Source organism: Pristis pectinata, chromosome 24 (genome assembly GCF_009764475.1).
Source record: "Pristis pectinata isolate sPriPec2 chromosome 24, sPriPec2.1.pri, whole genome shotgun sequence".
NCBI classification, from domain to species: domain Eukaryota; kingdom Metazoa; phylum Chordata; class Chondrichthyes; order Rhinopristiformes; family Pristidae; genus Pristis; species Pristis pectinata.
The window spans coordinates 13,120,844-13,144,086 of NC_067428.1; the positions used below are offsets into that span (position 1 = coordinate 13,120,844).

Below are 23,243 nucleotides of genomic sequence, written 5' to 3' on the forward strand. Positions count from 1 at the left end.
AATAAGTAGAGAATCTCAGAAATATTGCAGACAAACCAAGATGGAGAATTAGTTTGTGCCGAGTACTGTATCATTTCTTACTGCGTTTATCTTTATTTTCAGAAAGAAAGCTTTTAATTTTTAAAAAATATGTGGGCTTCAGCTAGCGCAGACTATAGGTGTTCTATTTTCGTTTTATGGTTTCCAACCAGTGCAGATATAGTCTGCGATTAGTGTGATGATGTCTTTTTAGAGGAGTTACAGATTATAATAAAGTATCTTTAATAACTAAGCAGTTGAACGGAAGAAACAAATATCTGTACTAGTTGCAAAATGAATTTCGTATATATGCAGGAAAGGGAAAAATATGAAAGGCGTGGAACGTCTGCATTGTTTAAGTAAAAACGCTGCATGACAGCGAGGATTGTTTCGCGGTTGAACTTTTAAAATGTAAGTGGCGGGAGGCGTCTGCAGTTAATGGCATTTTCATATCTGGTTTCCTTTTAATAGGTTAATATCCTAATTTGATAATGCCTTCGCCAACTGCTCTTGTTGACGGAATCCCAGGGCGCCTCTCTCTCAATCTGTTGCGGTTTCTCGGGCAGCGCCAAAATTTAAAAATCGCGCTTTCCTTCGCAGGACTGCTGCCCGCTGGCGCCGCCTCAGATGATTGACATTTAACTGCTGCCGGTTGGGCCAATCAGCGCTATTGGCGGGTAACAGGAGTGGCGCCGTGCCCCCGAACAAAGGGTACTGGCGTTTGTAGTCCACGGACTCCTGGTTCTTGCGGCACACGATGTTAAAAATATACTTCAAATGGCAAATAAACTTGGAATTATTTTATTTATAAGTGTATCATCACATGCGCCGGTGTAGGAAACGGTCTGCTAACCCTTGAGGAAATATCTAGAAAGGCGGGATTAGCGGGACTACAGTTCCCAGCAGGCATTGTGTTTTCCCCAGCGAGGCCCACACGAGAGCGGCGCCATTTTCTATTTCATTGAATAAAAGAGGTTTGGTGGCGTTGGGAGTTGCTGACCGGTACGCGTTCGGAGCTGTTATTGAGCAGGTAATTACCGGTGATTTGCAAGGAGGGGGAAAAAAAGAATTTTGTTGCTATGTCAACTACTCCGGCCCAGAAGCAGTCCCGGGCCAGTGCGGCCCAAACGCCCCTGAGCCCGACTCGGATCACCCGCATTCAGGAGAAGGAAGAGCTGAAGAACCTCAATGACCGCCTGGCAACCTACATCGACAAAGTGCGCTCGTTGGAGTGCGAGAACAGTGTCCTGCAGCTGAAGATCTCCGAGAAGGAAGAGGTAACAACCCGGGAGCTGACCGGCATTAAGAACATCTACGAGACTGAGTTGGCGGACGCCAGGAGGCTGTTGGATGAGACGGCCCGGGAAAAGGCAAAGCTGCAGATTGAGCTGGGCAAGACCAAGACAGAGCTGGATGAGCTGAACAAAAAGTAAAGTACTTCATTTGTTGTCAAGTTGGTCAGCTACTTGTAGAATTATCCGGTGTGTTCATGTTAAAAACGTAAATCCTTGAAACTATCGTACGGCGAGGGGGTGGGGTAGATACTGACTAGCTTTCATAGTCGTAGAAGCTGTTTAATTTCCTGTGTATGATTTAGGAATTTCTTCACTATTATCTGTTTTCAGTTGATATTTAAATATTTTGAGAATTAGTCTTTTTGAGAACTTTTGTTGACTTTATTGATCTCCGGTTCCCATAAGTTCAGCGATCAGTCTTTTCTCCCAGTCCTGACTTGTACTGCAGTAATATTTTACCAGTTGTGATATAGTTTGCAGCCATTTCACAAGCACTTGTTGATCTGCTTTTAACCACAATATTTGGTTAAGTGCATAATATTTCCTAATTTCCTTATGTCTATACAATGTCAGTTGAGTGACAGATTTGGCTAATTGCCCTTAATGTTTGACAGCAACTTGTCCGTGAGGCAAATTGCTTTGCCACTTAGCGATTTCGTTGGTGATCTTCTATCAACTCAGATTTCCGCCTTTAACCATGTGGCTTTAATTTTGTATGCGTATAACTGATCTCGGTTGTGGCTCGGCTCGTTGAGCGGCTGTAACCCCCAGGCGTAGAGATTTCCAAAGAATCTCTCCCCTCTAGTGCAGAAACTTTCATCGCCCCAAGTGGCTGACCGTGCAATCTCGAGTTTGCGATCCTTGGTTCTGTACTTTCCTAACAGGAAAAATTGCACTTTGTCATTTACCTGACATTGTCATTTCTTAAATACCCGTGAGAATGTAGTAATTATGCCTTGCATCTCTTTCTGCAGTGCTGATCTTAATTACATAAAAGCTTAGAGAAAAGTCGAACATTGAAAACTGAAGCACTTCTTCCGCTTAATATTTTCTGGTGGGGCATGGTATCATACAACATACTCAAATCTTACAAATTGAGGAATTCTGTTATGCAACAGTAATGCTGTGAAATATTGGCAGACTTTTTTTTATCAGCACGCGACTAAGTACATTCTGACAATTTAGCTCTTCATCATTACGCTAGACTAAGGCATGGTAAAGTATTGGTCTTGTCATGTAGTTAAGTTTATAGTTTAATTTTGAAGTTTGTTGACTTTGCTTTGAGGCACCAACGTAGTATTTTAGGTAAAAATCGGGCTGTAGTGAAGGAGCACCTTTTGCTTATAAAGTCGAAAAATGGGGGGGAAGGTCAAGTTTATGAAAACATACCAGCATTTCTAAGCATGTGTTATATTTGAGATTCCATTTTCATTTCCGTTCTAATTGTTAATAATAAAAAAATCTTCCTATGCATATTGTGTGTGTGTGATGGCGAGGATGAAGTGAGTATCTAGATATAGTGGGGGGGGGGGGGGAGCGCGTATATAGATGTAGTAGTGTGTCAGGATAGTGGTTTCGAATAGGAGTAAACTAAACTGAGTAGAATTCATCATAAGAGCATCTTGGATTCATGGCCCTTTGTTCTCCCGTGAATTGATTTCAAATGTGTAGAGGACAAGCAGAAGTTCTGCACCTACTTGTATAAGAGGTGACGGGTTGAATTTTGGACTTTCATCCATATTGCTGTAAACAAAAAATGGGCTCCAACTGATTCATACTAATGTGGCTAATTACCCCAAGCTAATTAGAAGCTTGCTTTTGAATACTTTAAATTGTGTTACTGTGGTCAGGGGTGTGGCATTTTTTTTTCGATCTATATTCTTTCCAACGATTCTGGCTTAATGTCTTTTGTGGTGTTGGGCTGAAGCCAGCTATTTAAAACAAATCATTTTCTTGGGCTACTCATAATAGTCAATTTGTTGCAGCATTCGGTACACCCACAGATAAATGGAATATCAAAAAATCCATTATACTTTTTAAGAAAAAATGTAACATTGAAACAAGGTAGTTTGGTTGGAAGAGTTGTGGATTCTTGAACCAAATGTGTTGCAGGCTTTGGCTCTTGATTCATAGCGTTATTTTTGTTGATATTTTCAATAGTCTATATGTCTCTGCCAGATGATTGTTATTGGCGATATGTCTGCCCTATTATTGGACCGCGTAAGAGACGGACTTTAGGGGTGGGGTTTGAAACTCGGGGTTGCCAAACGTGCTGTATTTACGAACCATGCAATAATGTTTGGAAAGTGAGCGAAATGATTGCAGGCTGCTTTTGCATGATTATCCGAAGATTATTTTAAGCATGCAGGCTGTGATTTCGGGGATTTTTTTTGGATCCTATAGTTTCCTGCATTTACTTCGTTAAAACTATATACCTTGTGTTCCAGTGACAAACTTGCAGATGCATTTAAAATGCTCCTGGTGAAAAGAGAAATTTAGGTCGATAAAAATTTGTGTTGCTGGACAAATAGTGGTTCTCTTTGATCTCAACTGAAAACACATCTTCGCCTATCCTTTTAATTTCATGGGGGGGTGGTGGTTGTTACTGTTGGACAGCTGGTAGAAGTAGTCAATGTACACTGGGTACAGTAGTTCCTACATTAATCAATGAGAAGACTCGAGTGCACTTGGAACGACAAATTATCACTCAAAGTTTGCTTATAAGGTGTTCAGGGCAAGCTAATTTATCTGGTATTTCTAAGCATTATTTTTGATTGTGTCATTGAGGTGTGTATGATCCACTTTGGAATTGCTTTACTTGTTTGGGAAGGGCTTTGAGGCAGGAATAGAGTTGGACTAGGCAGGCCCCTATGATTTGTATTCGTGGTATACATTGAATAAGATTTTAATGAAGTTATCGTCCTCTCAACTCCATTGTTATTGTGGGATTTGTGGAATCTGCCTTCGGTGGGTCATAACTCAAAATGGCGATACAGCTTTCACTTCCATTGTTGGTGCACATCTGTTCTGTTCCAGTGCCTGGATTTCTATTCGAACGTCTTATGAGATCCATTCACATTTGAAGATGCTGGTAGTTTCATTGAGTCAAATTTATTCAAAACTATTCCTTGCTGTTCCTTTTTTGCCATCCAGATGATCCCTTCATTTTCGCCCCCCTCCCTTCCTGTCATCTCGCAGAAGCAGGCTGGCACTGGTCTTAATGTGTATTATCGACGCCTTATCTTTTTGCTCGAGACCTGACGCTGAATTACGAATGATTCCCGCCTAAAATTTACGCGCTGGGTAGAACAATAAACAAATGTTACTCGGGTTCACGACTTGAACTGTCTGTAAACTCCTTTTGTCTGAGACAAATCGAATCAAATTGAGATCTTACTGGAGTTCCATGATAATTAAGCCCCTTGTTGGTTTTGCGTCCAGTAACTGCGATGCTCTTAGAAACATCATTGCCGCGCCTATCGAACCCAATTTAATGTTTTTTTTGAAATGCTGATGCACATGAATATAAGACTCGATTGGTAAGGCTAAATGAAAAATCAGTGTAGTCAAAATAAAAACTTCCTATGTTGCATTGTTTCCTTAATCTTCATCTCGCAATTCGAAGAAAGCCTAATGTGCATATGAAATTAATTTCCTTTTAGAACTTAACAATTTGTATGCCATCAGTCTGGTACATCACAGCGCTTTATGGTTATGTGGTTATGATGTCAGGGAGATCACGCTATTTCAGGAAACGCAAAGAAGCTCGGCTCACCCTTGCGTTTGGTGACTGTTAGGGGGTGGGGTGGAAGTGTCTTCACAGAATTTTCGTTTTCGATCGTTAGTAGGCAGTTGTGCTCCGCATAGCAACCTTTTAAAGAAGAAAAAATAGGATTATCTCTTTACTGTGCACTTCCAATTATTTAATGTGAATTGCAATTCGGAAGACGTTCGGTTTCTTCAAGCTGTGGCACATGTGTTTTTTGAGTTACGGGCTTTTAAGGACCAGCCAATAAGGAGTCGCATTCACTTTCTTGCCGCTTATTGGTTTTTTCGCAAGGGAAGGTACTGATCTGAGAGCAGTGATGCGACTGGATAATTTGAATGAGAAGGGAGGGAACAATATGATTCAGTTCAGATTGGTGTCTGATTTCTTCTAAATTCCAGGATAAACATGCTCGTGATTTGGTTGCCGAGTTTGGGTGCAAATGGCTGCATCCCCATTGCTTGTTGACTTTCTCCTAAAAGCTAATTTGTTTTTATTCAGTGCTGGAAAACAATTGTTTGGAAATGCCAGTTAGGAAATTTTATTTTACATACCTGTGATGAATACGCAAAACATTAATCTGGCTTTTTAATCTACTTGAACTAAGATTTTGTCTAGGATGCATTTAGTGAAGCTAGTATTTTATACTGGTAAGCTTAGCAAAATTTGGGTACTTTCTAAAATATTCACAATGATCAAGACTCCACAAACCTCCAGGGTAGAGAATTCCAGAGATTCACTGCCTTCTGGCACAAAGTTTCTTTGCAGGTCGTTTTTAAATGACCACCCCTAATGTTGTAGCTATGTTCCCTTGTTCATGACTCCAACTATGGGAAAACATCTTGGCCTTTGCCCTGCCATGTCTCTTTCCCCCTTGCCCCAAGGATATCTTCCCTTCATTTAAACTCCAAAGATTATGGGTTGTCATAGGCAATCCTCTCATCCCAGGAATTAGCCTAATGAATCTCTTTTAGACTGCCTTAAATGCCATCATAATCCTTTTGAAAGTAAGGGGACTAAAATTGTACTCCAGGTGTGGCCTCACCAGGGCGCTGTATAATTGTAACAATGCTTCCCTCTTTCTAAACTCCATCTCTCGCAATTAAGGCCAATTTGCCTTCCTAACCACTTGTTTATAAATATGTTCACGTCTATGATCCTTTAACACAAGGTTGGAGTTGTATTGCGATAATGAGTCGTATTAAGCTGGGATCTGGCATTGTTTGAAAGGTTATTTGGCAGCCTGGGTAGAGAGATGTAGAAATCCCAGTAATTTAACCATGCCCTCCAGCAGCCATTGGAGTTGTCAAAACCTCAATTCAGTATTGAGCTGTTGAGTTCAGATATGATTACCTGAGGTTGACCTGTTGGTCAAAAAAATATTTTTGCAGGATGTGGGTATTAGTAAGTCCAATATTTGTGGACTTTGCATTAAGGATTTGGTAAGCCTGCCACGAATTGCAGTCCATGACTTTGAAAGAATGAACATCAGGGAGGTCCAAGTTTTTACCCATGACAACATGTTTCAAATTATGGTTGAGGTTTGAGGGTATTTGGAGGTTGTGTGCCTGTCGTCTATGTGGTAGAGGTTGCTGGTTTAGAAGATGCTGTTGAAGGAATAAATCTATTTACACACTGAATTCAATGGCAAGACAAAATTTCAGATGGTACCTGTGGGAGAGGAGCAGAGTTAATGTTTTGGATCAATGACCTTTCACTAATTTTAACTAATTTGATTTCTCTTGTGCTTTCAATTTCCTGTGTATCATTTGGGCATTTTTAGACCCACCACACACATGCTTATACCCAGAAGTGCTTGAAATTAATTCTTGATTAGCTATTACCCACTAATACCCAAGTACTACTCTCTCTTCTAACCATGGACATCTTAAATATTTTTTCCTTGCAACATAAGCCAGCTGATTCCTAGGGTCTGTGCAGCTTTTCACATCAGTCCCCTTCCCCCTAATTATTTTCCTGTAACATATTCTATTGCATATCTATTAACACCTACTCCAGTACTTAAGTTAGAGGGCTACTATAAATTGCCCTATAACCTACACTTTTTGAATTTTGGGGGAAACCCACATGGCTACAAGGAAAGGAAAACTCCACATGACAGCACTGAAGGCCAAATTGAACCTGGGTTGCTGGAGTTGAGACAGCCGTGCTACCTGCAGCACTACTGTGCCAGCCCTGGTAAAGGTGGGTATGGGGAAGGCAATTTTTTTTAACATAGAAAGAATTTTGCTTAAAGCAAGTTCACTGGTAATTATTTCTGGTGGCTAGAGAACTTAAAAACTTATATACAGCACAGTAACAGGCCCTTCCAGCCCAACAAGTCTGCGCCGTCCATTTAAACCCACGTCAACCTACCTGTACATCTTTGGAATGTGGGAGGAAACCGGAGCACCCGGAGGGAAACTGGAGCACCCAGGGGAAACCCACGTGGACACGGGGAGAACGGACAAACTCCTTACAGCGATGGGAATTGAAATCCCAGTTGCTGGCACTGTAATAGTGTCTTGCTAACAGCTATGCTACCATGCTGCCCCTTGTGTCTTGTGGAACACTAATGTCTAGTAAATTTGGGTAATAGCACATGAAGGTGCCCTTTGCTCCATCTGTGCTCTACGAGGACAAAGTAGCTAATTCTATTCCATTCTGGCCTTTATACACCTTGAATTTTCTTTCAATTTGTGGTCTCATTCCCTTTCGGAGCTAAACCTAACTCCACCCTGTCAGGCAACACTTTTCCCTCACTTTTAAACAAAATTACCAACTATTAACTCCTCTTAAATCTGTGTCCAAGAGTTCTAGACTCTTGTGTCAACCAACAGGAATGGTTTCCTCCAACGGTCATCTGTATGATACCACCTCCGCTTTAAGGAGATCAATTGCAGCAGCTCTTCTACCCCCCACCCATCTATTCCAGTGAATTTGTACCCTTTGAGGCTTCAGATCTTTGTGGGTGCAGAGACTAGAAATGAATGCAAGATTCTAGTTTTATACTTTATTCCACTCTTTATGAAATTCAGGATCCTTCATGTTTTGATTTTAAACTTTATACAACCTTCCCTGGCAACTTGTACATATGAGCAAGTAGGAACATAAGCAATAATACAAGAGCAGGCTGTTTGGCTCTTCAAGCTGCTCTGCCATTTGTAAGATCATGGCTGATCCTCCACTTTAGTGCCATGTTCCAGCACTATCCCTATATCCCTTGATTTTCTTAATGATTGGAAATCAACTAAGGTCTCTGTTTTGCATGAACACAATGACCAATCCTCCAAAGGAAACTAATTTGAAAGGTTCACTACCCTCAGTGAAATTTCTCCTCATCTCAGTCCTAAACAGTCTATTCCTTAATTAACAACAGTGTTTCCTGGACCTGGACCCTTCAGGGAGGTTCCCTGCAGCTGGTCTGTCAAGCCCTTCAACAATTTTTGTACAGTACACTGCAGTTTCCTCATTCTTCTAAACTGTAGAGAATTGTTCCAGTCTACTCAATTTTTTTTAATGGTGAAACTGTCCAGAGAATCTTTGCTCCTTCCTTTGGGTAAGGAGACCAACGCTATATGCTACTCCTGGTGCAGTTTTGCCTGACCAATTGCAGTGAAACCTCCTTACATCTGCATTCAAGTCTTGTAAAAATGACCAATGAATTATTTGCCTTCCTTAGTACTTGCTGCACTTGCGCATTGGCATTCTATAACCTGGGTACAAACACGTCTAGGTCCCTTTTGGACACCAGTTTCAAAATTTAATATACTCTGTTATGTGCATCAAAGTGGATGAACTTGCATAGGCACAGTAGTGTAGTAGTTAGTGTGACGCTATTACAGTACCAGCGACCCGGGTTCAACTCTGCCTGCTGTCTGTAAGGAGTTTGTATGTTCTCTCCATGTGTCTGTGTGGGTTTCCTCTGGGTGCTCTGGTTTCCTCCCACATCCTAACCCATTCATCTATGGGAAGTTGTGGGCATGCTATGTTGGCGCCAGAAGTGTTGTGACACCTGCAGGCTGCCCCAGAACACTCTACGCAAAAGATGCATTTCACTGTGTGTTTTGATGTACATGTGACTAATAAAGATATCTCATTTCCACATATTAAACTTGCCATGTTCTTGCCCACTAATTCAACTTGTCCGTTTGTCCTTGAAGTCTCTCTTAATCCTTCTCTATACTCGCATCTCACCTGGTTTAATACTGTCAGCAGACTTGGAAGTATGACATTTGATCAACTCAGACATGTGGTTTAGGAGGCACTGTCATTGCATTTATTGTATTGTCTCTTTGTGCTTTCTGCCAAAAATCTTATTACTTCACATTTTTTGTTAATTTTCATCTGCCATATTGTCTGCCATTCAGCAGCCAGTCTCTCCTTAAAACCTAACCTTAGTCTTCCTGCTGTTCATTCTTTCCCTCTGCAGTTTGAAATTGCTGCACTGCTACCATAGATTTGTATCCTAGTTATTAATAAGAGGAAAAGTTGTGGTATTGGTTGTGTTCACTGTGGGGTGGGGGATGGCTAAACTAATTTCTCAATTTATTTTTATTGAACTGGTACTTGGACAATATTTTATTCTAACTGGTAAGGTGTGAGTAAACCAGAATTGCAAAACCCCAATTTTGGGAAATGTTACTTGCATGACCTCTACTGGAAGAAACCAGTCTAACATCAATTTTAGTTTCCTTTTGCACCTATCTGCCCTGATCTATGAACTTCTATTCTGATCAGTCAGAGTATTTGAAATTATTATTTCATTCTGATTGTATCCTTGTCTTTCTGCAAATATTGAGATAATTAAAATATTTCTGAAAAGTCCATCTGTGTAATAGTTAAAAACTATAAAGCTGAATTGCTTGGGAGTTTTGTACTCATTTAAAAACTAAGAAAATGGGTTGTTACTTTTTTTAAGATAACTCCTTCAGTGTATTTGGTTAACATTTGCTTATACCCAATTTGTGTGTGAATCTAGATTAAATTTGGAGTTTTTGCATGTTTTTATTTAGGGGTTAACTGTTGCCCTCTTTTCGTGACCAAAATTTCTGTATTTAAGACTATGCTTACATTTACATTTATTAAAACTAGCTTGTTTTCCTTAGTTACAAGAAGAAAGATAGTGACCTGACATCAGCTCTTGCTCGGTTGAAAGATTTTGAACTGACCTATCACAAAAATGAGGCAGCACTTAACACTGCTCTTAGTGAAAACCATCGTATGGAAGCGGAGATGGATGACTTGCGTTCACAACTTGCTAAGGTAAAGTTCTGTGGTTGAGTTATCTGGAAAGGGATGATCTCTGTAAAACATGTTGAATACACTATGGAATAAGAGATGGTATTTGAATTCTGCACATCTTTTTTTCCTCTAGCTTTCAGCTGTGGATTAGATGTTTCCCTGCTAACAGGAGATGAGTGTCATTATCTGCATTTAGTACTCCATATATGCTTGTTAGTGATCGGTTAGATATGAGGTGGTCAAAGTTGCAGTTTGTTGAATGGTTGTTGTAAAGAGCACAAGAATCATTAATTTCTCTAACTTTCTCACATAACCTTATTAAAAGTATTGACACTTGCTGGGTTGCAACAAACCTCTCATGCCTCACTGAACTGGTCATTTATTTTCCTTTTCAATTCTATTAAGTGTACTTAATGGTGGTGAAAAACAATTTAAGATTGAAGGTTTATCTTTCCAGTATAGCAGCTTAGATAATTGAGAGTGCAGCAGCAGAATTTTTCTTTTTCTTTGACTTGTTTTGGAACAATCCTATCCTATTTGAAGTTAGTTGCTTGAAGTAAGAATCACACCATGGAAATGTATTTTGTGTACGTTACCAAATAAAGCAGAATAATCTTTCTATTTCAACTTAGGCCGAAAGTTCCCTGGCTGCTGCCAAAAAACAATTGGAAGGAGAGACACTGATGCGAGTTGATCTGGAAAATCAGTGTCAGAGCCTAAATGAGGAACTAGCATTCAGGAAAAATGTGTTTGAAGAGGTATGATTTTTTTTTTCATTTTTAATTGCTGATATTTTGTAACATTTTACAACTTAAAATATTACATTCTGTATATCTACAGTATTGTCAAGTAAATTCGCTCTTTCTGGAATGGGGAACTGCTCCCTCGATGTTAGGATTTCCATGTCTTGCAGTAGACATTTGCCTCTTACTATTTCCAGTGCCCAGAAATTTCAGTACCTCAGTGCAAACTGGGAAGCCTAAATTCTTCCTCACTTGTTCAGCCTCTGACCAATATTTATATTCCTTTCTAGCCAATGTTTTGTCACCTACTCCACTAATTATCTACGATGCAGTAAAATTCAATTACGTAAACTATCAAATGTTATTCTATTTGGTGACCCAAGACTTTTTTAATTTACTTAAATGTTAAACAGTCGTAGAATAATAAATTTTTCAGTGGCCCCAGTAAGTTTAAAGAGGGCACAGGAGGCGAACTCCAGTAAGTATAAAGGAAACGTAGCCAACCAAACCAAGTGAATTTCTAGCAACCAGAGCACCTGTGAATGGAAAGAGTGAGTGGCAAGCATTATCTGGTGCCAAATGCTGAACTATCAAGATTTCCAGAAAGTGCGTTGTCAGAATTTTACTGTATGTTAAAGAAATTATCACCATTTTTTCTTACACTCAAGATTAGCGGCATGTGCAAATGTATAAAGCCTCATTAAAACTAGAATTCCAATTAATCTCTTGTATTTTATACTGGTCCTTTAGTCCACAAACTGTAATGAGTACAAACCTAGGTAAAATTCGGTAATCTTTTAATGTAGGAAGTGCGTGAGACTAAGAAGAGACAAGACCGTCGAATAGTAGAAGTAGATACTGGACGAAGAATTGATTATGAATCCAAACTGGCAGAGGCTCTTCAGGAGCTGCGAAAGCAGCATGAAGATCAAGTGAAACAGTACAAAGAAGACTTGGAGCAAACTTTCCAAGCCAAGGTAACTGAAAATGTTGCTGTAACTTCTGATATTACTATTGGATCATGAGCTGAAAATTACACGAGGTAATATTTCCAGCTTAGTTATTTGAGTTTCTGTGTATGCTTTTATAGTTGGAAAATGCTAAGTTAGCATCCGATAGAAATGACAAAGCTATTGGAACAGCACGGGAAGAGCTGCAGGAGGCCTATCATAGGATCGAGAGTCTCAATTATCAACTTGCAGCTCTGCAGAAACAGGTAATCATTTTACCCATTTGTAATCATTGCTCACTCTTTGGGGTGGATGGTAATGGTGGATATAAGAAAATATAATGTTTGCTTTTCATTTGGCTTGTTCTGAAAAAGCTGCATTTATTGTCCATCCCTTAGCAATATAAATGGATTTTTAATCCTTTTATGAGCACTCAGTCATGCAAAGTAAATTAGAGCCTTGTGCATCCCAGCCTGGATAGTGTACCATTAATATTCCTCCCTGTCCAAGTTCTTGTGTATTGCATTCCCAGGGAATCTTTCATATTACTGCTGAGGAACTAATAGATCCATAATTACTTGTCTATTTGACACTAATTAAAGGTGAGCACTTTTAGTAGCCTTATGATAATAACATTTAGCACAACTACTTTGTTTACATAATCCTAATTAACTTCCACTGTAGTCTGCTGCTTCTGAGGCTCGCGTTAGGGAGTTGGAAGACCTGCTTGCAAGTGACCGTGATAAATACCGCAAAATGCTGGAGGCAAAAGACCAGGAAATGGCTGAGCTGAGGGATCGCATGGAATTGCAGTTGCAAGAATATGAGGACCTCCTTGATGTTAAACTCGCCCTTGACATGGAAATTCAAGCCTATCGCAAGCTCTTGGAAGGTGAAGAAGAGAGGTATGCTGCAGCTAAAAGCTGCCTTATTGTTTGGTACTGTCATTTTGATTGCATGTTACTGAATAAATCTGATTTGGAAGATATTTTCTTCCCCTTGAAGAGATTCTTTTGTTGTAGTTACTTTGTATAATTCACTTTATTAAAAAGTAGTTGCTGGTAGTTAAATAAAACAACTGAAATGAGCTGACAAAGATAAGTACTGAGGAAGCAAGCCTTAGTGAGAATGTGGTCAAAGAGCAGTGGAAGCGATGGGGGAGCAGTGAGAGAAGGACTTGCAACTCCTGTCAATGAGGGGAGAGAAATTTCTTCAGAGGACATAACTTCAAGAGACCACAGTGGAGTAGTAAGATGGAGACATAAGACTGCAGATGCTGTAGTCTGGAGCAAAGCAAAAACTGCTGGAGGAGTTCAGCAGATTGAGTAGCATCTGTGCAGGCAAAGGGATGGTCTGTTTCTGGTCAAGGCCCTGCATTAGGACATGGTCTCAAGCCCAAAACGTCAACTATCCCTCTGTCTTCACAGATGCTGCTCGCCCCATTGTATTCCTCCAGCAATTTGTTTTTTGCTCCAGATTACAGTATCTGCACTCTAGTGTGTCTAACTGAAACGAGCTCAAAATATAAAGGGGATGAATAGTTTGGTCTTAAGTTTCTTAAGGTAATATGATGAGCTGGATCTCATTTTTGTCTTCTACTGAAAGGTTCGTCACCTGGGCTTGGGCTTGAGCTTGGCCTGCTGCTTGCCCCAAATCTTAGCAGTAGTTACTGACTTGTGTGGTGTAAAGAGAACCTTGGAAGAAATATTTTGTTAAGCAGTGCTCCCTTTCATTGTTATACCCTTTTTCATGTGTTTTGTTCAGGAGTAATTCGGTTGCAATTGATAGGATATGGGCGAGGGGAAGAAGGAAATGGGGTCTGAATGAAGTGATTAAAAGTTCATTAAGCAAATACTGTTCTAAAGAGGGGCTTGGGAAGGATTTCAAAAATATGATGTCTAAACTGATGAAAGTAATTCCATAATAATTGACTTGGGATGAACTAGAGACAAGTTTGGGGGTGTATGGGTAAAATGGGATGCTACTGGTTTAGATGAGGAGTGAGGGCAGAAGGATTTAACGTAAAATTTAAAATTTGTTATTTGGGATCAGGGTTTTGAGGTCGGTGATGGGCAAATGCATCTTTGACATTGAAAATGGCCACGGTTTTTAATGAAAACTAGTATAAAAATGGTACTAGTATAAAAATGGAATGTTGGAAATGCTCAGCAGATGAGGCAGCATCTGTGGAAAGGGAAAGAATTGATGTTTCAGGTTTATGATCTAATGAAAGGCTTTTGATTTGAAATGCTGTTTCTTTCTGTGCTTTTTAATGTGAACTTCATAAATGTGGGTAAACGAAGTTGATCAGCTTGTCAATGAAATTGAATTTGGGAGTTATTTTAGAGTTCTAATGGGAAAATGTGTTCTGTTACATAAGTGGCCTTTTGATTCAAAATGTGTGGGAGTGGATCTCTGAATTTTGTACTGCAAATAGCCAGGTGCAGATTGGTGTAAGTCATGGTGTTGGAGAATGTAATAGTTGATTTTTGGAGGAACTTATTTTCCAGAAATTCAGACTGCGCTGATATTGAATTCTTAATGGAGGTCATTGTACAACTTTATAAAGCATTAGTTACGCCATGGCTTGAATCCTGCATGCAGTTCTGTTTGTCACACTTTAGGAAGAGTGTGATTGCAGTGGACAGGATGCAGAGGAGATTCACCTGGATGATGTCTGAGATGAACAGTTTTAGCAATGAGGAAGGAATGGATATATTGGGATTGTTCCCTTGGAACTGAGAAAGTTGGGGAAAGGACCTGATGAAATGTACAAAATTCTGGGGATAGGATATTGAGAAACTTTTTCTCCCAGAACAGATGTCTGTAACCAAAGGTCATAGGTTTAAGATGAGATACAAGAGGATTTAAGGAGATCAGAGGGAAAAGATCTATTCACTTGGTGGTGGAATCTGGAATGCAGAGTCTGAGGAGGTGGTGGAGGCAAAGAATCACAGCATTCAGTACCTAGACAGTTACTTGAATTGCCAAAGCATAGAATGCTCATGAAGTTTTTAAGAATGATTTTTAAAAAGTGGAGGCAACATTTTTTTAATTAGTGCATCTTGTTTGGTTGGGTGTCTTTTTATATTAAAGGTGCTACACAAATGCATGTTGTTGATCCATGGGAGGAGAGCAAGAAGGCAAGTAATAGTGTGTTTGAGACCTCCAAAGGCAGAAGTGAGAAATAGAGTAGGACCCTAAGATGATTGGAAAAAGTGCGTACAAGTAATGGGATTCGGAATGCAGTATCTATCGGAGGAAGATGAATGCAACTAAAATGCTTTGTTTTTGTTCCCAGGTTGAAACTTTCTCCAAGTCCCTCCTCCAAGGTGACAGTGTCCCGTGCTACTTCTAGCAGTGCTGTTCACACATCTCGTGCCAAACGAAAGCGGGTAGAAATGGAAGAGCCCAGAGAAAGCAGTCATATAAAACAAACACACTCAAGCAGTGGCTCAATCAGTATTGAGCCAATTGATCTTGAGGGGAAGTTTGTTTGTCTCAGCAATAATTCTGAGAAGGTGAGGACCTAGATAACTTGAGCACAACCTTTTATTCAGTTTGCTTTGCAAGTTGGCACACTAATACAAGATTTACTTGAATTGTACAACAGCAGCTGGAGTCTTGAATTTGTAGGGAAACTGCCTGAGGACTTGTGACCATCTTGTGTAGACGTGAAAGCAGGAAACAACATTTTCATAACTCTAGTTACTGGTAGTGTGAAGTTCTGTATTATTGGATGTTGTATTTATCATCTGAGCAGCTCTCTAAAATGCCCAAGTGGCATTCTCAATCTGGCTGTTTAAAATTCATTTGCCACTTTTGCTTGCAGGATCAGCCACTTGGGGGATGGAGACTGAAAAGGCAAATTGGAGATGGGGAGGAAATAGTCTACAAGTTCACTCCCAAATACACCCTGAAGGCTGGACAGAAAGTTAAAGTGAGTTGCACATTGTACATTATAAACTCTGATGTAGTGGGATTGACAGCCACCTTTTGCAATTGTAATTGCAAACTGATTTTGTCTGGCTTGCAAATCAAAGTTGAGTTTTGGAGAGAACAACTTATTAGCAGCATTTGTTTTTGAGTGTATGCAGAGTTACTGTATTTCTGTGAAATGAACCTTGAGCCTTCCTTAAACTTTAGCATGGGGTCTGGTTTGTCATTTGACATTGTAACAAAGTTAGGAAGCTCCTTCAAGAATATTTTACAACACTCTTCAGAGTTGGAACTTGGTGTTATCAATTTTGAGTTACTATGGAGCGGTAATGGCAACAATTCCAAAGTGCACTTGAACTGAATCTCTCTTGAATTTTTTACTATACAACTGAACGCTATATAGCTGATTGGTGGGGGGTGGGGAATTGAAGTTGGGGCTGTTGCAAGAGTAGGGGAATCTGGAAAATGTTCGCTCGTCTATCTTAGCACATAACTTCAGCAGTTACAGCAGAATGGAGTTTGCTTAATTAATCTTTGCTATTTGTATGAATTTCTTGGCCCATTGAATACTGAAATGTCTTACAAATATATCAAAGCACTAGGAGAATAACTTTCTTTTGCTCTGTACTCTTTTTGCCTAGATTTGGAGTGCAGATGCTGGTAAAGCACACAGCCCTCCTACTGACCTTCTGTGGAAGAGTCAGAGTTGGGGCACTGGGGATGAGATCAAGACTGTCCTCGTCAACTCTGATGGAGAGGTATGGCTTAAATGTTAGAAATTGTGAAGTGGTAAAATTTCACAGGTATGTTTTTCTTATTGCAGGGAAACATGGAATTTCAGGTTTTGTAGGAATGCAATATGTAAACAAAAAGAACGTAGACATTAATGTCTGGCTCTGCTCCCAGCACCCTCTGTGCTGGGTCATCATACACCACACTATAAACTTAATATTTTTAAAATTCCTGATTCATTTTTGCAGATGGTGGAAATGCTTTGGATTGTCTGGAGAGGAGTCACTTACCGCAGGATGCCCATCATCTGACTTAACCTTGTAGCCATAGAGAAATACAGTGTAGAAAAAGCCCTTCAGCCCACTGAGTCTACATGAATTATCTACCTTTTACACTAATCCTACATTAATGTCATCTGATCCATTGTGTGATTGCTTGGCTCTTTCTTTTGTATAATTTGCATATTGTGCAATCATTAGGTTGCAACCTCTTGGATATGCTTGCTTTCATGCTCCAGCATATTTTGCCCAAGTTGCTATTGAACCAAGGCTGGTCCCCTGACCTTGATTGCAGTGCTAGAATGAAGAGTGTGCTAGGTCCTGATTTTTGCTGATTATGGTGGCATATAGTTCTGCTGCTGCCTGGTGGATGTCCAGTTTTGAACTGCCACTTCCGTTCCAACTGCATCCCAATTAGCACAATGATAGTGGTATATATGGTGGAGGGTGTCTTTGGTGTGAAGTTTGGCCTTTCACTCCATGAGGATTGTATACTCGAGTGACCTATGAGTACTGTCAAGCATGGATGCATCTGCGATTAGACTAGTGGGGGGAGAAAAGGTGACTAAGTGTTGATTCACTTGGCAGTCAAGTCCTTCAGGGTATGTTAGTGGTGATGCTACCAAGCTGGTCTTGGTCCCCCACCCAGGGTATATTTTACACCCTTAAGAATTGTAGACAGTCATTCACCAGCTACGTAATTAGAAGAATCATTCCAAAGCTGCACATGTTGGCAATTATCTTTGGGGGGGGGGGGAATAACAATTAAATTTTAAGCTTGCTTTAAAAGTACTTCAGGTGCCAATATGTGTTTTTCTTAAACAGGAAGTTGCGGTGAGAACTCTCCAAAAAACTTACCTTGAAGATGTGGAAGAGGAGCCTGAGTATGGAGAAGAAGACCTTTTCCATCAACAGGTAAAGTGTAAATTCTTTGTTTTGGTGCATCTAAAGGCTTTATGATAACCAGAAGTATTTATAAATAGTCTTGCTTGAGGTTTGTCCCTATCTTCTATAATCGCCTAAACCAGTTGTGTCCCATTTCTTCCCCCTGCTTCAATGTGCAGAACTTGGTGACCAGGTGAGATCAAATTATCTCAAAGCAGGGTTTTTTTTGGATCTGGTATGCAGCAACAACATGATTAACTTGCTAGATCATGGAACTTGAGAAATGGTTTGGAGGTGACTTCAAAATGAATTTAATGATTTATAACAATAAATTAGTGCTTTGTTTTATTTCAGGGTGACCCAAGGACCACATCTCGTCAATGTGCAGTCATGTGATCATCAAAAATGTACCTTTTTTCCCAGAAGAGGGATTTTTAATCCTGAGTTACTTTGTCCAGAGCCACTGAGAAATATTTTTGTACACAATATTTTCTTTAAACATTTGAGACCATTCAGTTTTAGTATTTTAATCCATGTTTTATTTTGTAAAACCTGAGTTCTGAAGGGGTTTTTATAGATCACTTAACACCTCAAAGTGGTGGTCATGGGACATTATCAATTTTACATGGGCTGGGAGGGAGAAGAAAAACAATTTAGCCAAATGGCTTCAGTCTATATTTATCATGTATAGATTGAGATTTGGGTTCAGTACATCTAGGGCTTAGCCGTAGCACTGCATCGCGGCCTGTGTTAATCAGAATTTGGTTATTCTGCAGTTTTTCAAACCCAAAGGGTTGTTGTAAAAACTCCACCAAATTGGTGTTAACCTCATACCCAAACAAAATTAGTATTGTTAGTGGTATGAAACTCCTTCATAGCTGCAGATGGAGTATTCTGAACTCCAATGCAGAAGTCTCAGGTGTTTTGGAGAAATGGGCTATAAAGATTTTTACTTTGATCCTGCCCAAAAATACTGTGTTTGGCTATTCTGTACAAAAACTGCTGCATGTGATTGTAAGAATTTGTATAATTGAAAGGAGGCTAACCTTTTTGGGCTTTGCATTCACAGATCTGGCAATGGGAGACAAATTACTTTTAATTGGATGAATTATGCAATCATGTGCATTTATTGAATGGAAATGTAAATATCACATGAAAAACAGCAGAATACACCAAGCTTTTTAAGTTTTTCAAGCATCAGTGCTGCATGTAATCATTTATGTTCTCATATTAAACTTTGTATTTAGTGTCAAATTTCCATTATTTAAGTTAGTACCTGATAATTTGGATGCCTACTTGCTAATGCTATTGAGTATATTTACGGCTGGTGTATTAATATTTTGGATGGTGGCTTATGGAAGTTTGTTTTTTTTTCTTTGCTGATGGCTGGTTGGTTAGTATTTAACTGATAGTGATTTGTAGTAGTAGTGTGCTTGTTTTAGAGGCTAGTTAGATTGACTCTCAAATAAGTAACCAGAATTTGGGGGTGGGGGTGGGGGAAGGAATGTTTCACAGCACTGGGACAAATTAAATTTTAACTTGAGGACAGTTTACACAGAAATTGCAGTAGCTGCCTTAATTTGCTGAGATTTTATTTCAGTTTTAATTGTTTGGCATCAAGTAAACAATTGTAAGATTCTATAAAAATGAGGTTTTCATAAAATAGTACATTTCATTTAAACTAGAGAAGTTTATTCCTTCATAACTGAGGTTTTCAGAAAACATTGTTACTTGGAAATCTCAAGCAATAAAACTGCAGTAAAAAGATCTGCAGCCAACTCTTGAATATTCACTCCTGTATTACTGTTTTAAATTTGTTTTTTTGAGGGGGGAGCAGTTTTTTAAAAATCATGTTGCTTATATTACCCACCCCAACTCCTGTGATTTTGTGTATCATATATATGGTTAAATATATAATTTTATGCTTGTATCACTTATAAACTTTTAAAATTGTTTCTCAGATGACTTTTTAAGTGGACTGAACACCTATTAATGAGGAATGTTGAGATTGAATGATGGAATTCCTTTTGAATCCATAAGGTTTATTTGATCAAGTTTCCTAAATATAGTGAATTAGAATTATGTAATGTGAAATTGTCCTCCATTAGAAGTTGGTGAGCATTTTTATAGCCTGGGAAATGATGTTTAAAAATATACTTTTGCTTTTATATTAAACTTAATTGAATTATAATGGATGGTCTTAAAAATCGTGCACATTGACTGTTTCTTAAATGATCAATTTACTGGTTAAAATCATGATATGCATTGCTGTGATTATTTTCCTTTTAATTTTTTTAAAAGGTTGCATTGCAAGGTTTCTGGTGTTTCCCTTGTAAAATCAAACACTTTCCACTGATTAAAAAGAAACCCACAAAGCAGATGTGAAATTCAGTTTCTTATTTGAGAATTTTCATTAAAACATAAACCAAGATGGCAGATCTGTGCTCTCTTCCACTGCCTTGTACCTTGTGCACTCTATACAAATGTTTCGAATAGCCTATTAACCTATAATCAAACTAAGGTCAATGACTTTCATAAGAAAGCTTCAGAATAACAAGGGAATTGAGATTCTCAAGGTACAGATTTGCCACTTCTCAAAATTTAAAACTTTACTATGTTACTAGTCCTTATTCAGAGGGGGCAGAATGGCATAATTCATCTGAATAATGAATGTGAATTTTTGAGCAGTGGAATAAAACAATGTGAACAGCCATTTGTCTGTCATTTTCACTTGAAGTAAATGCACCATGATCAGATTATATGTAGCTGGTGGTACAATAATTTGTTGAGTTAGTTTGATTTGTAGATTTGTCATACTACTGCATCACCAATGACATTAGGACCTGATGATGTTTCTGGAAATGGGCATTAATGTATGAACTACTTTCAGTGAGGTGTAACAAAGAAAATACAACTGTACTAAACATAAAATCCATAGAATTATGATCCTGCTTTAAATATCAGAACAAAGTGAATTTCAACTTGCCCATATAGCACAAGTATTTTGATTGTCCATTTTGAAAAAAGTAACTTAAATTTGCATTTGATTCCTATATTGAGTTGAGAATGTAAACTATCTTGATACACCAATAAGCTAGACACTATCACTGATGTGTTTTGCTGTAAGGAGATGACATGCCAAAAAGCAAAAGTTCTGTAATTTGTAAACATTTTATAACTGGAAATTTTATGAACATTCAATAAATATGGTTTTACATATTAAAGTGGTTTAAAGCATTTTTTCTTATGAGCTTCAAAAAGCAAGATATGATGTGACATGTAAGAGAGGATTGTTTTGAGTTCATTTTAAAGGTGTTGGAAGCAGTTTTTAGCCTGAAATCAACACAACCAATTTCTAATTTTTCCTTGCATTGCATGGAAGAAAGTGTTTTGTAACTGTGGTTTTGTCATCCTTGACTCAGGTAGATCTAGAGTCTCATTTCAAAAGATTGTTTCAAGTCTGATTTGAGCATCTAATTTTATCTTGAATGTTGCCTTTTAAACAAGATTGTGGTACAAAGGATGCCATTCGAATACTTAATATTCTATGTCCTGATGGCCACTTTTGTGTATATTCAGTCCCTCATCATAAGAGATGCTCAATTCTGGCAACATCTTGGTGAATCTCCTGCACCTTCAGTGCAATCTTGTCTAACTGAAATTATGGTGACCAGAACTGTGTATAGCTGTGGACTAACCAATGTTTTATGAAGTTGTATCACTGTCTCCCTGACCTTGTATGCTATGGCCCAGCTAATGAAAGAAAATACCCCATATCTTTCAACTTGTCTATCTGTACTGCCACCTTCAGGGATTGTTGAACACTAAGGTCCCTCTTTGTGTTCTCAATGTTCCTTGTGGCCCTACTATTCTTTCTGCAAGTCCTACCTTTTATTAGTCCTCCCAAATGCACCTCACACTTAACAGGATCAAATTCCCTCTGCCATTGCTCTGCCCATCTTATCAACTGATCAATATCATTCTGTACTTATGACTAATCTCACTATAAATAAAAATACTGCTTTTTGACATCTGCACACTTAATAATAATATTGGATTTGTATACAAATGTAGGCAGTGTGTATAATAATTAGGGTGCCGCACTGATCCCTGTGGTACACCACAAATCACAGGCTTCCAATCACAAAAACAACCCTACTACCAAACCAATTTTGGTTCCAATTTGCCCTGGATCTCATGGGTCTCTAACCTTTTGGGCCAGTCTTCCATGTAGAACCTTGTCAAAGGCTCTACTGAAGTCCATATAGACTACATCAACTACACTGTCCTCATTAATACATCTTATTACCTCTTCCAAAATAAAAAAAATTTGGTCAGATACTATCATTCCTTAACAAAACCATGCTGACGGATCAATCCCTGCCTTTCTGAGTGCAGATTAATCCTGTCCCTAAGAATTTTGTTTCAATAACTTCCCTACCACTGATGTTTGAATCACAGGCCTGAAATTACCTGGCTTTTTCCTCCTGCCCTTCTCGAATAAGGGCAATGCGGTTCTCTCACTTGTTTACGGTTCAAGCAGACTTCAAAGAATCTGTGGCACTTCAGTAGGAGTCATGCTCTGAAAGATAGGAAAGCTTTAAATCACAAATATTTATGCTCTGTTTGAGGTGTGTTTAGAAGAATAATTTTGTATTGGGTTACTACATTATACATAATCATCTTCGGCTTCTTCAGTCTGACCATATAACTAAGAACTTTTGCCCTGGAATCTTTTGGTAAAACACTTATGCACCATCTCCAGAGCATTCACATCTTGAAGTGGAGTGACCAGTATCGAACTGGCAGAAATGGTGGTGAGCTGCTGTCTTGAATGGCCACAGTCTTGGTGATGGTAGTTCCATAATTAGACCTAGAGATGGTGATTATTTTTCCAAAGTAAAGTTGTGTGTGACTTATTGGGGAACATGAAGGGAGTGAACTCCAATGTGCTTGCAGTCACTACCCTTGGTTATAAAAGTTGTGGTTTGGGAGATATGAGGGGAGAATGGATGAGCAAGTCCAATGCATGTTATTGATCGTGTATGCTGCAGACACTTTACTGATGGTGGAGGGAGTAATTATTTAGAGTGGCGGATGGGTATCAATAAAGCAGGCTGGCCGAGTGATGTTGAAGCTGATCCCACCTATGTAAATGGAGAGTACCTTGCCACACTCCTGACATGTCTTGTAGATGGTGGAAATGTTTTGGAGTCTCAGGAGGTGAATCACTCACGACAGGATACCGACAAGGTCCTATACAGGAGGTTGGTTAACCAAGTTGGACAACAAGGAATTGGGGGTAGTTATACATCCATCAATTGAGAATTGGGTATTGGAGAGAGCAAAAAGTATGAATAAATAGATACTTCTCAGGTTGTCAGGCTATGACG

At 39.1% G+C, this 23,243-nt stretch overlaps 1 protein-coding gene across 1 annotated transcript; it reads left to right on the plus strand.

Moving 5' to 3' along the window:
- Positions 1 to 863: 863 nt before the first annotated feature.
- On the plus strand, positions 864 to 21,074 carry lmnb2 (lamin B2). The gene is made up of 11 exons (XM_052037861.1): positions 864 to 1,447; positions 10,188 to 10,344; positions 10,956 to 11,081; positions 11,873 to 12,043; positions 12,157 to 12,282; positions 12,701 to 12,921; positions 15,318 to 15,537; positions 15,849 to 15,956; positions 16,597 to 16,713; positions 17,791 to 17,880; positions 18,205 to 21,074. The coding sequence occupies exons 1-11, from the start codon at positions 1,098 to 1,100 to the stop codon at positions 18,244 to 18,246; spliced, it is 1,728 nt and encodes a 575-aa protein (XP_051893821.1). The 5' UTR covers positions 864 to 1,097; the 3' UTR covers positions 18,247 to 21,074.
- Positions 21,075 to 23,243: the final 2,169 nt, after the last annotated feature.

Bases quoted from the DNA above. Each gene is read 5' to 3' on its own strand.
- lmnb2 (XM_052037861.1), top strand. From the start codon at position 1,098: ATGTCAACTACTCCGGCCCAGAAGCAGTCCCGGGCCAGTGCGGCCCAA. The intron at 1,448-10,187 runs GTAAAGTACTTC...TGTTTTCCTTAG, and splicing joins CTGGATGAGCTGAACAAAAA to TTACAAGAAGAAAGATAGTG. The intron at 12,922-15,317 runs GTATGCTGCAGC...TTTTGTTCCCAG, and splicing joins TTGGAAGGTGAAGAAGAGAG to GTTGAAACTTTCTCCAAGTC.